Below are 17,080 nucleotides of genomic sequence, written 5' to 3' on the forward strand. Positions count from 1 at the left end.
TAAAAGAACTGATCTCCTTAGACTGTGCCAAAGACGATTTTTTTTAGACTAAACCAGTTTATATTCATTTTCTTGTCACCTGAATCTACTTTACTTGTTATTTAATTCATTAAAGCCCATTTTTCCAACCCATTCTCTGTAAATTCATTGTATTGGGCTTTTTGGGCCTAAGTTCATTCATCCTTTGGGATAGAGACCCAAATTGCATCCTTACAATTACAATCTACATAATATACTTAAATTATATTTCAAATTCATCAAAATATAAATATCAATCAAACTAAAAATTAAAATAAGACTATATAAGTAAAAAAAAAATAAACTTATATACATGGTGGGATAAGTTAGATTGAAAAAAATTATCAACCGAACTCAAGATTCAAAATAAAATTCCAACCTACTGACCTATGAAAATCATTGGGTTGGTGGGTTTAATGCATACCCTTACATCTATGGATGTTTTGACCAAAACCAATCACAAATCTTTGGCTTGGAGCTTGTTTTAGCTTAACAAAATAAGGTTTGGATCCTTTGGGACATAATAACTTCAATGAAAATTATGATTAAAGACTTCTCAGTTATCTACGAATTACTTTATGGTTTAAGAATTTGTTTTTTTCTTTCGTTGTTGGTAAGTATGGTTAATAAGTTATAGCCAAATATGGTATGAAAATAATCTAAATTGTCTGGAACTCTGGATTATAGTTGAAGACATTTGGTTACTTAAAACACCCAACAACAAAACATAAATACCAACAATTACATTGTAATAATGACACCATTTTGTCCCTCAGTTGAATCAAACAGCCACATGCCAAAAATGACACCATTTTTGTCTCTTTTAGGATCTTATTTACGAAGAAAATTAGGTCATTATGAATTCATTCATTGACACACATTAAGAACAAAATTCTTCGAATACAAAAATGATCAAAAACTTCAACAATTCCACGTTAGGGTATGTAACATAGTCTCTCAAGTAGAGCAATTTCCAACCCAAAAATGGCGTCACCTTGACCCAAAGTTTGGGCAAAGTGGACACAAATGATATCATTCTGATAATTCATCACTAAATTAGCCCTGTATTCTAAACTAAAATTAAGGCAAAAAGTAGTGATTAATTACTGTATTCTAAACTAATACACCTGCCAATGACTGAACAGCCCAATCACAGCCCACACGGCCACACCTTCCACCAATATCATTATCAACTATCATCGGTGTAGGCCCATTTGTGAACTATAAAATATAAAAATTAAAACAAAAAATAAAAAGCATTATAAATCCAATTGTCCCATCGCAATAAATGAAAAGAAATTAGCCTTATCTACGATCTCATATTACAATTAAAGTATCAAAATCCTTATATATATTTATATATGTATATAATACTATTTTTATTAAAAAATAAAAAAAAGATATTCTTTTTTAAGCGCCGTTGTATTTAACTCCAACACCACCATTTTCCTTAATCTCCGGCATTTGAAAAAGAAAAAAAGAAAAAACAAAAACAAAAACAAAAACAAATTAAGCAAAAAATATAAATTGAAATTAAAAAATAATGATGAAAACAAAGAGTTAAATTTTCAGTGAAGAGAGAGAGATAGAGAAAGAGAGCGAAAGAAAGCGAGAGAAAGTACAATGAACTTAGATTGAAAAAAACTCTCACAGAGAGAGGGAGAGTTTTGGTTTCGAAGTCAAACCGAAAAGAAACGGAGAAGAAAATTTTTGTTTGTTTGTGTATGTGTGTGTGTTTGTTTGTGTTGCGATATTTTTTTCTGTCTCGCTGAAGTAATCGGATGAGATATCCGATCGTCAGCGGCGATCGGAGGAGATGTTCATCGTCGGCGGAGACAGAAGTGGAATTAGTTTTACCGTCGGAGGCGGTGGTGGAGGTGGCGGAAGGAGGCGGAGGACCGAGTAGCTCCGGCGAGTCGGTGGTAGTTGTTGTTGTTGTTGTAACTGTAACCGTTACTGTATGGTTGTGGTGAAGATGAAGAAAGTAAAGGCAAAGAACAACGGTTTGTTACCGAACTCACTCAGAATCATATCGTCGTGCCTCAAAACAGTTTCCACCAACGCCAGCACCGTCGCTTCCACGGTTCGCTCCGCCGGAGCTTCGGTCGCCGCTTCCATTTCCTCATCTTCTTCCGAGGATCACAAAGATCAGGTTCATATCTCTTTGAATTTTCGTTTTCTGTGTGTAAATTTTAGTCTTAATTTGATATAAGCCTCAAAGTTTGGTTCTGAATTAGTTAGATTATAGTGTTTCTGTGTATTTCTATGTTTAATTGTATCACAGAAATTTATTTTTAGTTTAGAACTGAAATTTTCATGATATGAACTTAGAGCAGTTGTGTTTAATTGTTAATACTGAGCTTCTTAGTAATGCTTAGGTATTTGACTCAGCTATATAGTGCTAGATATGAAAATCAAGGCGCCGAGTGAATTTTCTTTTATGTTTGGTGATGGTTTACTGGAAAGATTGGTGAAATGTGAGGAAATGAAAGTCATTGGATTGGTTTTTTGAAGTTGATTGTATCATTGTGTGTTTCGGTTAGCTCAACTAGTAAGTATAGTCTTGTTTTGTCAAATGAGGGACTTGGGATTGAATCTTGCCTGCACAATAAAGAAGTGGATTGTGAAGTCTCGCGTTGTCAAATGAGGGACTTGGGATCAAATTCTGCCTACCCAATCATCATTGAATGGTCGCTATAGGTTCAAATATGTGGATTATTTGGAGGAAGCATAATAGTCGCATTTTTTAGGATCAGGAGCATTTGGTGGATCAGCTCATAGCATTATTTACAGGGACACTGTTTGACTGGTCTCGTTCTTGGGGATTCACTTCTAGTGATTTCATTCCATTGTTCTTAGCTTCTCTTCTTTTTTGTACATAGTTTGCTTTCTTTCTTGTTTGTTTGAATATATTTTTGCTACTTCATTCTCCTTGTATGAAGTAGCCTTGATTAATAAAATTTTTCTTACCTATAAAAAAAAATTTGTTTGAACTGGGTTTGAGATATAATCTTACTTTGTGAAAGAAAAACTATTTGTAAACGTTTCTCCTGCAATTCTCTGGACTTCTAATTTTATATGATGGTGTTTGGTACTTTCTTTTGTTTTGCATTGTATCAATAATAGTACACAGTGCTTTATGATGTGTGTTTCCCCTGGCTTATGTGGACTGGATTTAAACTTGTTAAATGTCTTGATTCTGAAGACATTTTGTGGTGTTCAATTCTTGAGTCTAACTTTATGGCATATGCATCTGCTCCCCTTTTACTAAGATTGTGTTTATGAGAATGTGTTTCTTTTTTGGGTGAACAGGTAACCTGGGCTGGCTTTGATAGGCTTGAGCTTGGTCCGTCTGTCTTCAAACAGGTTCTCTTGCTTGGTTATCAGAATGGGTTTCAAGTCCTTGATGTGGAGGATGCCTCTAACTTCAGTGAACTTGTTTCGAAGCGTGATGGCCCAGTTTCATTCTTACAGATTCAGCCCTTCCCTGCATTGAATGATGGTCATGAAGGATTCAAGACATCACATCCTTTATTGCTGGTTGTTGCGGGTGAAGAAACCAATGGTTCAAACCTTGGTCAAAATCGTAGCCATTTGGGTGGCAGAGATGGTAATATGGAGTCCCGATCTGTAAACTCGGCCAACTGTCCTACTGCTGTCCGGTTTTACTCCCTTAGGTCTCATTGCTACGTTCATGTCCTGAGATTCCGGTCTGCTGTGTGTATGGTTAGATGCAGTCCTCGAATAGTAGCTGTTGGTCTGGCAACGCAAGTAAGATGGCTTAATCCTTGACATTTGGTTGACTACACAAGTCTAGAAGTACAGATATCTCAGTCAAAAGATATTTAACCATCCAATATATTTTAAATTTTGTATCTAGCTATTTATATCTGTCTTCAAATTCCCAACATATCTAACTGTGGTTGAGTTTGAAGTGAGAACCCCCATACATTTATCATGAGTCTGCAATCTGAATTTATTTTTCTGCATAATTCTGCTGCTGTTAAGGATATAGGTTCAGGCTGTTAATGAAGTGATGCATTTCAGTCAGTTCTTACTAGTTGGTTTATATTTTCTGAGTCCTTTGTGGTAGTCAGGACTTATGAAGATGAAGTAGATTTTTACTCTGTAGGTGTGTTGCACTATCATGATATCACTCTATTGAAGGCAGCATCCTTTGTAATATAAGGATTATTTTTACCACTTAATTGACTAAATCTTTTTTATATTTGGTGGCAGATTTACTGCTTTGACGCGCTCACTCTTGAGAACAAATTCAGTGTTCTCACTTATCCTGTTCCTCAGTTGTCAGGACAGGGGAGCAGTGGGGTTAATGTTGGTTATGGTCCGATGGCTGTAGGTCCAAGGTGGTTAGCTTATGCTTCCAACAACCCACTGGTGTCTAGCACTGGTCGCTTAAGCCCACAAACCCTCACTCCTTCTCCAGGAGTTAGTCCTTCAACATCACCTGGCAGTGGTAGTTTGGTGGCTCGCTATGCAATGGAGTCTAGTAAACAGTTGGCTGCTGGAATTATCAACCTGGGGGACATGGGATACAAAACTTTTTCCAAATACTATCAAGAACTGCTTCCTGATGGATCTAACTCTCCAGTATCACCAAATTCAGGCTGGAAAGTTGGTAGGCATGCAGGAGCAGATATGGATAACGCAGGGACGGTTAGTATTTCACTCGGGATATGAAGTATTTTAAGTATTTCATCTTATTTTATGAACATCATTGATCTCTATGTTAGGGCCCTAATAGTACAGTGAGATAGTATAGTGGAAATATTGTTTTCCATCCTCGTTGTTTTTGGTGCTTGCATCATGCTGGATTTCCTATATGATGATATAAAACTTATGTCAAATGCTGGAAACCAACAGTCTGTTTTACTTCAGGGATGTAACTTTTTGGTTTTTTGTCTAAACGTATTGGTTCTTCCTTATCATATTATGCAAAATTTTCATGATATTGTTGACCAGAATTTAAAATTTAAATTTGGAGTGAAAACTACCAGGAGAGAATGACTAATGTTAACTTCTTTCTTATTACAAGAAGTAGAACCCTAATGATTCATTTAATCTATAAACATGACAATGTCAAAAGGAGAAGAAAAGGAAGAAGTTTCATGACTATGTGAAATTCAGTTACAATGTTTGATTGCAGGTTGTTGTGAAGGATTTTGTTTCCCGAGCTGTCATATCACAATTTAAAGCGCATACCAGTCCAATATCTGCACTATGTTTTGACCCTAGTGGGACCCTTCTGGTTACTGCCTCAGTCTATGGGAATAACATAAATATATTCCGGATAATGCCATCTTGCACACGCAGTGGATCAGGTGCTCAAACTTATGAATGGGGTTCTTCTCATGTGCATCTTTACCAACTGCATCGTGGAATAACATCAGCTGTTAGTATACATTCAATTTAAAGATGATTATTGGTATCTAAGATTTGATTTTCTTGTAAGGCCCAGATTCTTGTGAGTATTTATTATATTCCTTTTCTTGTGTTTATTTATTATGCAGATCATCCAGGACATTTGCTTTAGTCATTATAGTCAGTGGGTTGCTGTTGTTTCATCGAAGGGTACTTGTCATGTTTTTGTTTTGTCTCCTTTTGGTGGCGATGCGGGTTTTAGAATGCTTAGTTCGCAAGGTGAAGAGCCCTCCCTCTTTCCTGCTGTGTCTGTACCTTGGTGGTCTACTTCATCTTGCATCACCAATCAGCAATCTTTTCCACCGCCACCACCTGTTGCCCTCTCGGTAGTGAGCAGAATAAAATATAGTAGTTTCGGATGGCTTAATACAGTTAGCAATACTACTGCTGCAACAGGGAAGGTTTTTGTGCCATCTGGTGCTGTTGCTGCTGTTTTTCATAATTCATTATCTCAAAGCCTTCAGAATTCTAACTCAAGGGCCAATACCTTGGAGCGTCTGTTAGTTTATACTCCATCAGGTTATGTAGTTCAACACGAACTTCTGCCATCAGTTGGGATCGAAGGATGTGACAGTGGTTCAAGGACCCAGTCAGCTTCATGGAGTATGCAGGAGGATGAGTTAAGAGTAAAAGTTGAACCTATTCAATGGTGGGACGTATGCAGAAGGTCTGATTGGCCAGAGAGAGAGGACTCTGTTTCTGGTACCAATTTTCATGGACCAGATGCTACTGATATTCAAAATAAATCAGGTTCTGGAGATAACTATGGAGTGGATTTTCTTTACATAAATGATGGCATCAGGGGGAAAAGTATGGCGAGGACTTATTCCGGAAAGCCTCATGAAAAATCTCACTGGTACCTGTCTAATGCAGAGGTGCAAATAAGCTCCGGCAGGTTACCAATATGGCAAAAATCTAAGGTATTGCTTGTGTTAAAGTTGCAATGCTCATTATCTTCTTCTATATTTTGGATGTCATTTCTTTATTTCATTGTTATAGATCTGTTTTTACACAATGGATTCTCCAAGAATTGATACAGTTGCCGGTGGAGAGTTTGAAATTGAAAAGGTCTCCATTCATGAAGTTGAAATAAAGCAGAAGGAATTATTGCCTGTTTTTGATCATTTCCTTAGCATAAAATCAGACTGGAATGGCAGGTAATGATCATTTATTCCATACTTCCTTTCTGGTTTTGGTTCCTCTTTATTAATTGGTTTTTTTATTCTAGCCATAAAATTTTGGTCTTTGTATCTTTGTAAAACATTCTGATTAAAATTGTTTTTGAGTTTTGAGCCTGTCTAGTGTTGGAAGTGTGTGATACTTCACTGTAATGTTAATTGAAAAAGGCATGTTATTGTAACCTTTTCCGAACTTCTATTAAACAGTTTTATTGTTGTGTTGATGTTGTGATTGCAAGAGAGGAATGGGTGTGGGATAAATTTTACTTTTACATTGAACTTGTAGGTCTAGGTGTCACTTTGTTGGTCCATATTTTCATTGATACCAAACTACTTGAGTTTTTTTTTTTCCTGCTGGAGTTAATTTTATATCGATAATTATTTTTGTAGCTACAACCATGCTTTTCCGTACAATATTACATCATAAACATTATGGCTTGGATGCTACAATTTACAGTAATTTGGTGATGTAAATCTGTGACCCTCATCTTGGGTTCGATCCCCACTAGGAGTTCCCTTGGATTATCTTATACACCAGTTCTGGCAGGTGGGGTCATGTATCCGTGGTTTTACTCCCTAGAGGTGGGTCCAAACTCCAAAGGGCCCTGCCTTGGTGAGGTTCCACTTCATCCAAAATAATAATAAAAAGTAAATGTGTGATCTTAGGGTCTAGAGGCATTTGCCAAGAAGGGTTCCATGTCATGTTGACTCTGATGTAGCATAGAATTATGATATGTCAGATGCTATCAGAATATGTCTAACGTCATAAAAGTCTTATCATTTTTCTGACTTCTGCTGAGACTGTCTGTGTCTGTTATCTTATGCTGATTGTTTGTGTTATTTATGGAGTAATTACTTGGTTGTTTGATTCAGAGGCCTTTCCAGTGGAGGATATCCTAATTCTACATCTGCAGAGCATCATCCAGGTGAAGGCAAGATCACAGAAGAAACTGTCATCTGTCACTCAAAGCCAGCATCACTTAGTTCGACCGAAAGCTCGGATGGGGGTAAGAAAGAAGGGCTTTTTTTTTTTTTTTCCTTGAAAGATAAAATGATATTTAGACTTCATCCATCAATATTGTGCTTGATTGAAAACAATCTATGTCAAACCACTGAAATGTAATGCATGATGTGCAATTCCTTAAATAGCATAGCCAACATGCAGTTCTGATTTTGTCTTTTACTTCAACAATTGAAGTCCACTTGAATACATATTTATTTAATTTTTATGAACAAAATTCCTGTCAGGTTCATCAAGAAGAATTGAGAATTTTCCTGACTTTGATCAAATAAATAGTGAGAAGTCGTATGCATACAGTTGTCAAACTTTGAATGAGATTTACCCGGAAAGAAGACCCCTTTTTGAACCTTCTGTACTGAAGCAGAATTCATCGGATATTGCATCTGCTCCGTCTGAACATCCAAAACCTGTTGGTTCTCAAGTTGACAGTTGTGTAACAAGAGATGCCCCATCTCCAAACACTGGTGGGATTGGGATCAGTGAAGTCTTAGTTTCAGGATCGGACCAACATGCTTCTAATCTGAATATTCTTGAAGAAGGGCATACAACTGTGCACTATCCTGCTGTAGATTTTGGACCATTAATTCAGGTGGGGCACTTTGAGGTAATGCAGGACAATGGGTGTGATGGGTTAACTGAGGTTGGTACTGGTGATGTTGATAGCAGCAGTAACCACTGTGAGAGGGAAAAGCCAGGGGAGGATGGGGAAGATGATGAAATGCTTGGTGGCATATTTGCCTTTTCTGAAGAAGGTAGAAACCTGAAACTATAGTCTCTCTGATTGTTTCTTTTTTGATAGATATGCGATAGAATTTAAAATCTATGGCATTCGTTCTATGATAATTGTTCTTTATCATAAGGACAAAACACCAATGGGTTTATATTTGGTGTAGGTAGGATTTGAAGTTTAAATCAAAATCTCTTATTCAACTATAAGAGCCTTTACTGGTTTAGCTAACCAGAACTCACTTAGATTTTATGACTACTAATTATGTGCAATCGTTTTCTTTTTCATTTTTTAATCATATATTTTTGCAGGTTGATGCATAAATTATGGAAAGCTTCTGGGATTGCACCGTTTTACAGAGTCATCTCATTAAGATGAAGAGAAAGTTCCAATAAGGCCTTCTAGAGTGGGGATGGTGTAGAATCTTTTCACAACCAAAGTGTAATGCAGTGTAAATAAGGAGTGACATGTTGGCAACACATTAAGCAGAAGTGTTGGCAGCGTATGTGATTAATCTCTCTCTCGCTCTCCCTCTATCTCTCTTTCTCATGTACATTCTGTAGATGGAAATTCATAAATTTGTGCAGGGTGCTAGTTTCTTTCAAGGGGGGTGAGTTTAAAAACTCTTTGGTAGAGTTTAATTCGGTCTTGAAGTTTCAGGGTAGACCGTATGTACAGCCGAATTGGTGTGAACAGGTTCTCTCCAGCTGTATAACTTTTTAAATTTTCTTCTGGAGGTAACAAAGTATGGAAAAATGAAAGCAACATCGATTAATGGACATTGTATTTATAGATGTTTTAATATTTCTTCTTAATAGCCGGTGGAAATTGCATACCACGGCCATTAGAATGTGTCGGAATTTTTTGTGCTCGAAGGAAGACCCTTAAATTAAAGTGGTGGGTATGAGGAATATATCTAATGTTCTGTGTTTATTTTGCTAGGAATTTGGCTTTCTTTTGCAGGCCTATATGTTGAAGCCGTTTAATTAAAATAGATATAATAGTATTAGTCAATATTTGTTGTTACAAAATCTAATCACCTTTTTTTTTTTTGGGTGGAAATCTGGTCACTTATTTAGAGAAGGATGGATAATATTTTAAGCTCTATAGTGGAGCCATTCTTTCTAATGAGAACTTTTTTGGATTTGGGGGGAAAACATGCGGAAGCTTTGGCTACAAAAACCCATACAATGCACTGAAGCTAAATTTGTCTCCTCTCTCTCTCTCTCTCACAAAAAAATAAATAAATAAATAAATTTGTCTCTCATGATGTGAGCCATTTAGCTCAACTAATTGATACATTTTTTTTTTTTTGTCTCCCATGGCCTTAATTGAAAATTAATATGATAAATACGAGTGAACAATGGCGAGGCTAAGAAATGTAATAAGAAAGATGGCGTGTTTCACACTTTCACGTTGAGGAAAAATGCAATCAAAGGGGAAAGTCCAATATGAAACACGCCATCTAGCTGGCTCTTACCTCTTGGAGGCCTTTTTGTGGTCTACTCCCAAGAGTTTTTAGGATCACATATTGGGTTCTTATGTTTTGTGGATTGTCCAATCCTTCGTGTGGATTGTGATGTGCAGCATCTTCCAACCAAAGAATTGCCTCAATTACTTTATTTAAGTTATCACCAAGCATAGGCAAAAATATCAAGGATGGCGACAGGGCAAGAAAAATAAAGATTGGAGGTATTTTGTCATTTAAAATGAAGCGGTTTCAAATTTCAACATTAATAAGTCAGTTGATTGAAGGCATTTTGCCATTTGTAATGAAGTGATTTCAATTTCAAATCTGATATAAATAATAAGGTAGAGTTGAAAGAGAAAGGAAGCCTGGTAGAGAGAGAGAGAGAGAGAGAGAGAGAGAGAGAGATTTGTAATTATAATAGAATGGTATAAAAATAATAATTTATAAATAGGATTGTATAAAAGAATATAACATGTAAGGCAAGATGGGTCAAGTAGAACTAGAATATAACATTTTTATCATCTCTAATCATATTGGCACCCAAAAAGGAAAAAAAAAATATCTTTCACAGTCACATTACTAAATACTAGGAAAATAAGGTATAACTAACTAGTGTTCAACAAAAAAGGTATGATTAACTATTTTAGTTCCATTGCTTCTTCTTTCAGATTTCTTGGAACAACTCTGTGAAAGATAAGATACCAATTAGAGTATAAACTTTGATTAGATGAGATTAGAATATTACTTTATCTTAATGCTTGCTACTTCTGCTAGAATTTATGCTATCAAACAAAGAATATCCCCCCTTTTTCTGTAACTACAACTTCTCTACGGATTTTAATAGACTTTGTAAAAGACTTACTACTTATATTAGAATTTATGTTAGCAAACAAAAAGATCTTTATGGTTCTTTTTATCATTATAAAAAAATTGTTGTTCTTTTTATCTAAATGGAAATCCATATTATTTTTATATAATAAAAAGCTCGCTAAATCATGTTACATGGAATATAAAATTATGGACTTCCTTCTTTTGAAAAATTAAGACGTTTTCATTTCAGCGTAAATTTATAGATATGAAAAAAAAAACATATTTATCTATTTATTTATTACTTTTATAATAATTTATTTGGGATTAGTGGAATTTTAAAATTACGAAACCAACTAGTTTCACACTAGAGGAACAACATTAATTGTTATAATAAGTGGAGAGTGAGATTTTCCTTATAAAGGAGAATAGGTAATTGCCTACTCATTTATTAGTTAGAACACTTCTACGATTAAAAACATTTAAGTAAATCAACCAAATGTATAAAATCAAAAGAAAAACGAAAATTTCACTTATAAATTTCAACTGTAGAATAATAAATAGAAACCACTTGTGTAATTTTTAGTGTTTTACTCTATGTTTTACCATGAATAGTATGTTATGTATAATTTTTTTTTCCCTCCAAGTGTGAACACGTCAACTTTTACTTTATATTTAAAATATATATATCATTTGCAGATTTGGCTGTTAAATTATTATTTTTTGGGGGGAGAAGATTTTTGGTTGTCAAAACTTAAAATTTTTGATTAGCAATTAGAAAATCCAACTAAAGAAAATATCCACGCTGTTATCTCCCAATTCATGCATGTCTTTCGGTTTTATTTGGAAACTAGTAAAATGAATTATGGTTTGGTCAGAAAGGATGATCTCAAAATTCTTATCACGAGTATAAGAAACATAAACAAAAGAAAATTGATGATGAAGTTAAAAGAAATTGTCAAATTACGGAAAATAGAGACAAAGAAGGTTAAAAGAGGAGATTAAGAGAGGTCTTATTAGGAGTTCGGAACTTCAAAAATTGAATAAAAATAACAAGTATATAAATGAACAGTTGATAAGTGATGGTGACAAAGTCAAAAAGATATTCGAGGAGACAAAATATTTTATTGAATTTTTTTTTTTAATTCTTCCAAAAAATTTAAAAAGTGGAGTATATCTTTAGAAGGGTATTTTTATTTTCTTCATAAATATGCTTATGTGAGACAGCAAAAAGTTGTGACTTTATCTTGTGAATTATAAAGGAATAAATATTATTTAATTTATTAGCTTATTATGGCCTTATTTTTTCTAAAATCACATAATTAAATTTAGTTAGAAAATTTAAAGCAAAACACCTAAAAAGTTATGTTTAAGTTGTACTTAACTAGTGTTAACTATTAAGTTATAAATTTTTTATGAAAAATGTTAACGAATATCTTGGGACATTGGTTTAGAAACTACTTTTAAGAATATTTTATGAAAAAAAAATGATATAGCAATTACTTTTTCTGAATTTTTTTTATATTTTTCATAAAAGTATTAATAAATTTGTTTTAATATAATTTATTAACAATTGTTCTAAAGGAACTAGTTAACCTAAACCGTTTTTTATTTATGTTTTTTAAAAAGAAAGAAAAAACTGTAACTTGTAATGTGAATAAAAAATAAAAAAAAATGAAATAGTAGTGAATAGGTTTCAAGTATCAGAAACCAAAATAGGTAAGTTCTGAATTACTGTCATTTACTCATATGAGATAAATCCCCATATATGGCAAGTCATTTACTAAATTTCCCAAAAATCTCTTTGAACGTTTTCCACGGGAACAGTCCTTATCTCAACATCGCTGACCACTGTTTTACTGTATCTATTTAGCCAAAACTCAGAGATTATAATAAGATCTGCTTCATCTCCACACTTTGTTTTCTGGGTCAGTCTCTATTGAGTATTGAGTGGGAAAGCTCAAAGCTTTGAGCAACAAAAGAAGCCATCATGGATGTTATGACACAATTGCAGAGACAGTGGCGTGAACACACAGCTTATCTACGTAAGGAGGTCAGTTTTTTTTTTTTTTGGATGTTTGTTATTGGAAATTGTTCAAGATATGATTGTGTGAAATTGATCTCTAGGTGGGTTTGTTCTGTTTAAGCCTAATTATTTGTTTCTTGGGAAAGTTTTGTTTTTTTCTTTGAAAGGATAAGTTTTGATATATCAGATGTTACCCAGAAGATAATTGAAGACATGCCGTGTTGAAAGACTTAATATTGATCAGAATATATATTTACTAGTTTCTTTATGTGTTTCTTTATCTATTTGGGTTGGTAGAGGAAATCTGATGGGTTTTGTTGGTGATGAAAAGGGATATTTGGATGACCAGTTTGAACAACTTCAGAAATTGCAAGATGAGAACAGTCCAGATTTTGTTGCTGAGGTTGTGTCTATTTTCTTTGATGATTCTGAGAAGCTCCTCAACAATATGGCCAGAGCTCTGTGAGTACTTGTTATCTATGTGGTTGATTTTGGAAAAAGTTTGTTTATTACCTTTTTTTAGGTAAAAGGAAATATTTCACTAATAGAAAAAAGGTTTTTATTTTTTTATTGCGTTTGTAGAGAACAGAAAGTTGTGGATTTTAAACAGGTAGATGCCCATGTTCATCAGTTCAAGGGTAGCAGTGCCAGGTATTTGCGAGTTTTTCTCTTTTACTCTCTATTTGTTTATTGCTGCATCAGTGTTACTCTCTTTTTGTTTATTGCTGCATCACTATTAATATTATGGTTCTTGGAAGAAACTGAAACTGGACCTGTTTATGTTTGGAAATTAAGGTTAATTCATGTAGAAAATATGGTTTTGTAACCCCTTTACTAGAGGTAGCAATTTGTGTTCACGTGTCAAGTTCGTGTCGTGTTAAGTCATGAATATTCGACTATATAGGTCAATACTAATCCGATATGTTTATTAAACGGGACAAGATTCCTCAACCCTAACACGACCCATTTATTAAACGGGTCAGTCGTGTCGACCTGTTATCATATTTTATCAAAATGAAAAGAAAAAAAAAAAATATATATATATATATATATATATATATATGAAAAACAAACAAATAAATATTTTTAATATAAAATTTAGAATTAACGAGTAGTTGCATCACAAATAATCATTCAAAACTAAAGCATTTCTCAATATCACAAATAACCAATCACAATATGTCAAAGAAAATAAATCACAACAACTAATAAGTATATACTTAGAGTTTGAAGGGTATATTAGTAAAATGTCATTTAATTAACTGGGTCAGTCAAGTCAAACAGGTTCTATGAGTTCAACACTAACCCAACCCCTTTATTAAACGGGTCAGCCGTGTCAACCCGAATATGACACGAACCCGTTAAGTCTTAACCCATAACCTACTAATTTCATGTCGTGTCGTGTCAGGTTCACTGGTCATGTCAAATTTTGTCACCTGCTTTACTTATATATTTTTCTTTTATGTTTTATGTTTTGAAGTGTTTGATTTAAACATTTGTCTTTCCTATGTCTAACAGCATAGGTGCAATGAGAGTAAAAAACTTGTGCATTGAGTTCAGAAATCATTGCGAGGCCCAGAGCCTTGAAGAGTGAGTTCATCTTCATTCTTTTTTCTCCCCCATCTGATGTAATGTTTCAGAGTTAAACCAATTTCTATTTTATGATTGTCTACACAAAACAGATGGTTCTGTACATCTTGACTCAATTATGTTCAAAATCCTAAATTCCTCGATGTGGCTCTAGCAAATTTTTATATGAAAGAATCTTGGAAGTTTTAAATGAAGAATATAAATCTAGTAAACAAGATGTCCAAATTTATGTAACACACTTGCTATCATAATTTCATTAGAGAATAGCTAAAATGATCCAAAAATTCAATATTAAGTAGGTCTTTAAGAAATTCTTTTAGTCTTCTAACTCTATTTGTTTAAGTCTTCAAATAAGGAGATTTTTATTTTGGTTTATCCAATATTTGGACTAGACTTAAGCATTCAGTTTTTCTGACATTAATTGGCATTGACTTCTCACTTGAAATCATGAGGGGCCATTTTCATATGAACCTTAGAGATGCTCTTTGATGGAAATAAATGGAAGTAAACTGTAAGATATTTTGTATATGATTTAGTTATTCTTGAATGTTGTCATGATTTCATATCCCTTTACTTTTGTTTGTATTTCCGGTTTGATTTAAACCAATAGCATTTGTTCCATATAATTGTAAATAATTACTAGGCTAAGATACCTATGGGCTTCACATTCCATTTTATAGATAAAAGGATCACTTACACAAATCCTAAACATGATGAAAGAGGCTGTGACCATGATTATTGCACCAAAGTGTGAATGACTCAAGATTGTTTTGGTGCAGGTGTGTGAGATGTTTGCGAAAACTGCAATATGAGTACTCTGTACTGAAAAACCAGCTTGAATATTTATTCAGGGTAAGTATTAAGTATTAACTTCCATTCAAGTGAAGTGGTGTGTGTTGCCAGAATGATTTTTATCATAAAGTGTCAATGCTTGCTTCATGGGGAAGATAGCCTTATATGTTTAAAATAAGCATTCAAAATTTCAAATTATCATCTATGTTGAAACTCCACTTTTTGGCCTTCTACAACCCCTTTTTTTTGTTGGACATCTAATATGTTTCTCCTCACAATGGGAGATAGCTTTGAATGCTTCCTTCTATTGGATGCTCAATAACATCTTTGAGCAGTAGCTTTGGCTAATTATCTAGTTTGTTTAACCATTAGCTTGTCAGTTTTGGTGGTAATAGTGTTTTTATTGTAAAATCTTATTATTTCCCTTTTGTTGGTCACTGTAGCTCGAGCAACAGATACGAGCCGCTGGTGTGTAATGGTGATGTCATCGCCTATAGGCAGAAACGAGGGGATATGAAGGATTGATGCTATAGATAATCTATATTGAGTTTTTGTGATGTTGAAATTAATCCTTCTAGACTTTCTGGAGGATTTCTCTAGTTTTATGTCTAGAGCTTACATAACTGGAAAGTGCTAATGTGAATAAATATTCTACCTTCTTTATACAGAACATACAGTTTCCTTTTGCTGTTCCTGTTCACTAGTTGAAATTTTTGTATTGGTTGTTTAGATGGTTGAAATTTCTGGTGGTTATTTTTGCTATCTATTAATGCTAATGGTTAATTTTGTATTTCTTTCTTTGATGGGTTAATATGAAGTTTAAACAAGCCTCCAAAAGTTATAGGATCATGTTGGCAGTTTAATTTTACATAACCGCAAAATTCTATGAAGGTGATTGTAACAATTTCTCTGTTGGTTCCTTGCTAGGATAGTGAGTCAATTACCTCAGATTCTTGGATATAATGATTGACCTCTAGTTTTAAGGTCCAAAAGAATGGAGATTTGATTCAGAAAATTCTCTAGAAGCTATTTTGGTGCATTCTTTTTATAAAAGCTATACACAAGTTATGAGATATAAAATATATTTGGTTTTGGATTGGTCTTTGGTTGGCAAATAAAGTAGAGAACCCAGCATAGCCTACAGACGGCTTTGGTGAGCAAATGGAATGGAGAGCCCAACAACTAAGGTTCGAAATCACACCTAAACTTATGGATCAGGCAAAGGTGGAGTCTGGTTCTACTATTTGTGCAATTCAACTTGGGTTACCCCTAATGTGCTACCTTTCTTGCGTCAATTTTCACACAATGACAATGTAATCTAGCAACCACGAGCCAATAGGCATCCTAAATTGTTTATGGTACAGTAAATATTGGTCATCAAGCTAGTAGAGTAATTGTGCAACACTACTATTCTTTTAAATGGAGTAAACAAAACTTCAAAGAAATAAAATTTCAACCGTGCCATAGATTCCTTTCCATTTCACTGTCTTATCTTATCTTTCTTTTTTGGAAAATAAAGCCCACCTGAAAATCGATCTGTATTTGATTGCTACATTACTTAGGTACAACATGGTACAGGGTGGTCCACACTTGAAACCCAAAATTAATAACTAGTGCAGCTAGCTCTGAGCCCTCCTGACATTTGCAGTCGAAAAATCTGTATAGAAAAATAAAATACTATAGCGGCAAGCAAAATCCAAACAACATAATTTATGTCAAAGATAAGATGATTTGAAAGTGATATGTATTATGTAGCATTCTCTCAAAACATTACTCTGAAAACATTTAATTTACTAAGGCTTTATGTGGAAGCCTTCTCTGCAGCCTGCAGTATTGTATTTAATTTAATTTACTAAGTTGTATTTGTATTTATTTTTGAGGCTGCTTTCATTATTGAACGTGGAGAAATGATGTTATATGGGCATGGGATTTTAATCATCAGCCTCACTATTTGGTTTCATGCTACCCGGAGGTCTCATACTAATATGGTCCAAGGATTACTTACAAG

At 34.1% G+C, this 17,080-nt stretch overlaps 2 protein-coding genes across 2 annotated transcripts; both read left to right on the forward strand.

The window, feature by feature from the left end:
• The first annotated feature begins 1,509 nt into the window (after positions 1 to 1,509).
• Positions 1,510 to 9,327, forward strand: LOC112001493 (autophagy-related protein 18g). The gene is made up of 9 exons (XM_024033651.2): positions 1,510 to 2,170; positions 3,331 to 3,789; positions 4,258 to 4,695; positions 5,186 to 5,431; positions 5,550 to 6,380; positions 6,460 to 6,617; positions 7,512 to 7,645; positions 7,887 to 8,411; positions 8,698 to 9,327. Exons 1-9 carry the CDS (start codon positions 1,979 to 1,981, stop codon positions 8,700 to 8,702), a joined length of 2,988 nt encoding a protein of 995 aa, XP_023889419.1. The 5' UTR covers positions 1,510 to 1,978; the 3' UTR covers positions 8,703 to 9,327.
• Positions 9,328 to 12,420: 3,093 nt separating this feature from the next.
• Positions 12,421 to 15,760, forward strand: LOC112001499 (histidine-containing phosphotransfer protein 1). The gene is made up of 6 exons (XM_024033658.2): positions 12,421 to 12,717; positions 13,022 to 13,152; positions 13,273 to 13,341; positions 14,209 to 14,280; positions 15,060 to 15,132; positions 15,516 to 15,760. The coding sequence occupies exons 1-6, from the start codon at positions 12,655 to 12,657 to the stop codon at positions 15,546 to 15,548; spliced, it is 441 nt and encodes a 146-aa protein (XP_023889426.1). The 5' UTR covers positions 12,421 to 12,654; the 3' UTR covers positions 15,549 to 15,760.
• Positions 15,761 to 17,080: the final 1,320 nt, after the last annotated feature.

The sequence above is a fragment of the Quercus suber genome, unplaced genomic scaffold (genome assembly GCF_002906115.3).
Source record: "Quercus suber isolate HL8 unplaced genomic scaffold, Cork oak 2.0 scaffold_756, whole genome shotgun sequence".
NCBI classification, from domain to species: Eukaryota; Viridiplantae; Streptophyta; class Magnoliopsida; order Fagales; family Fagaceae; genus Quercus; species Quercus suber.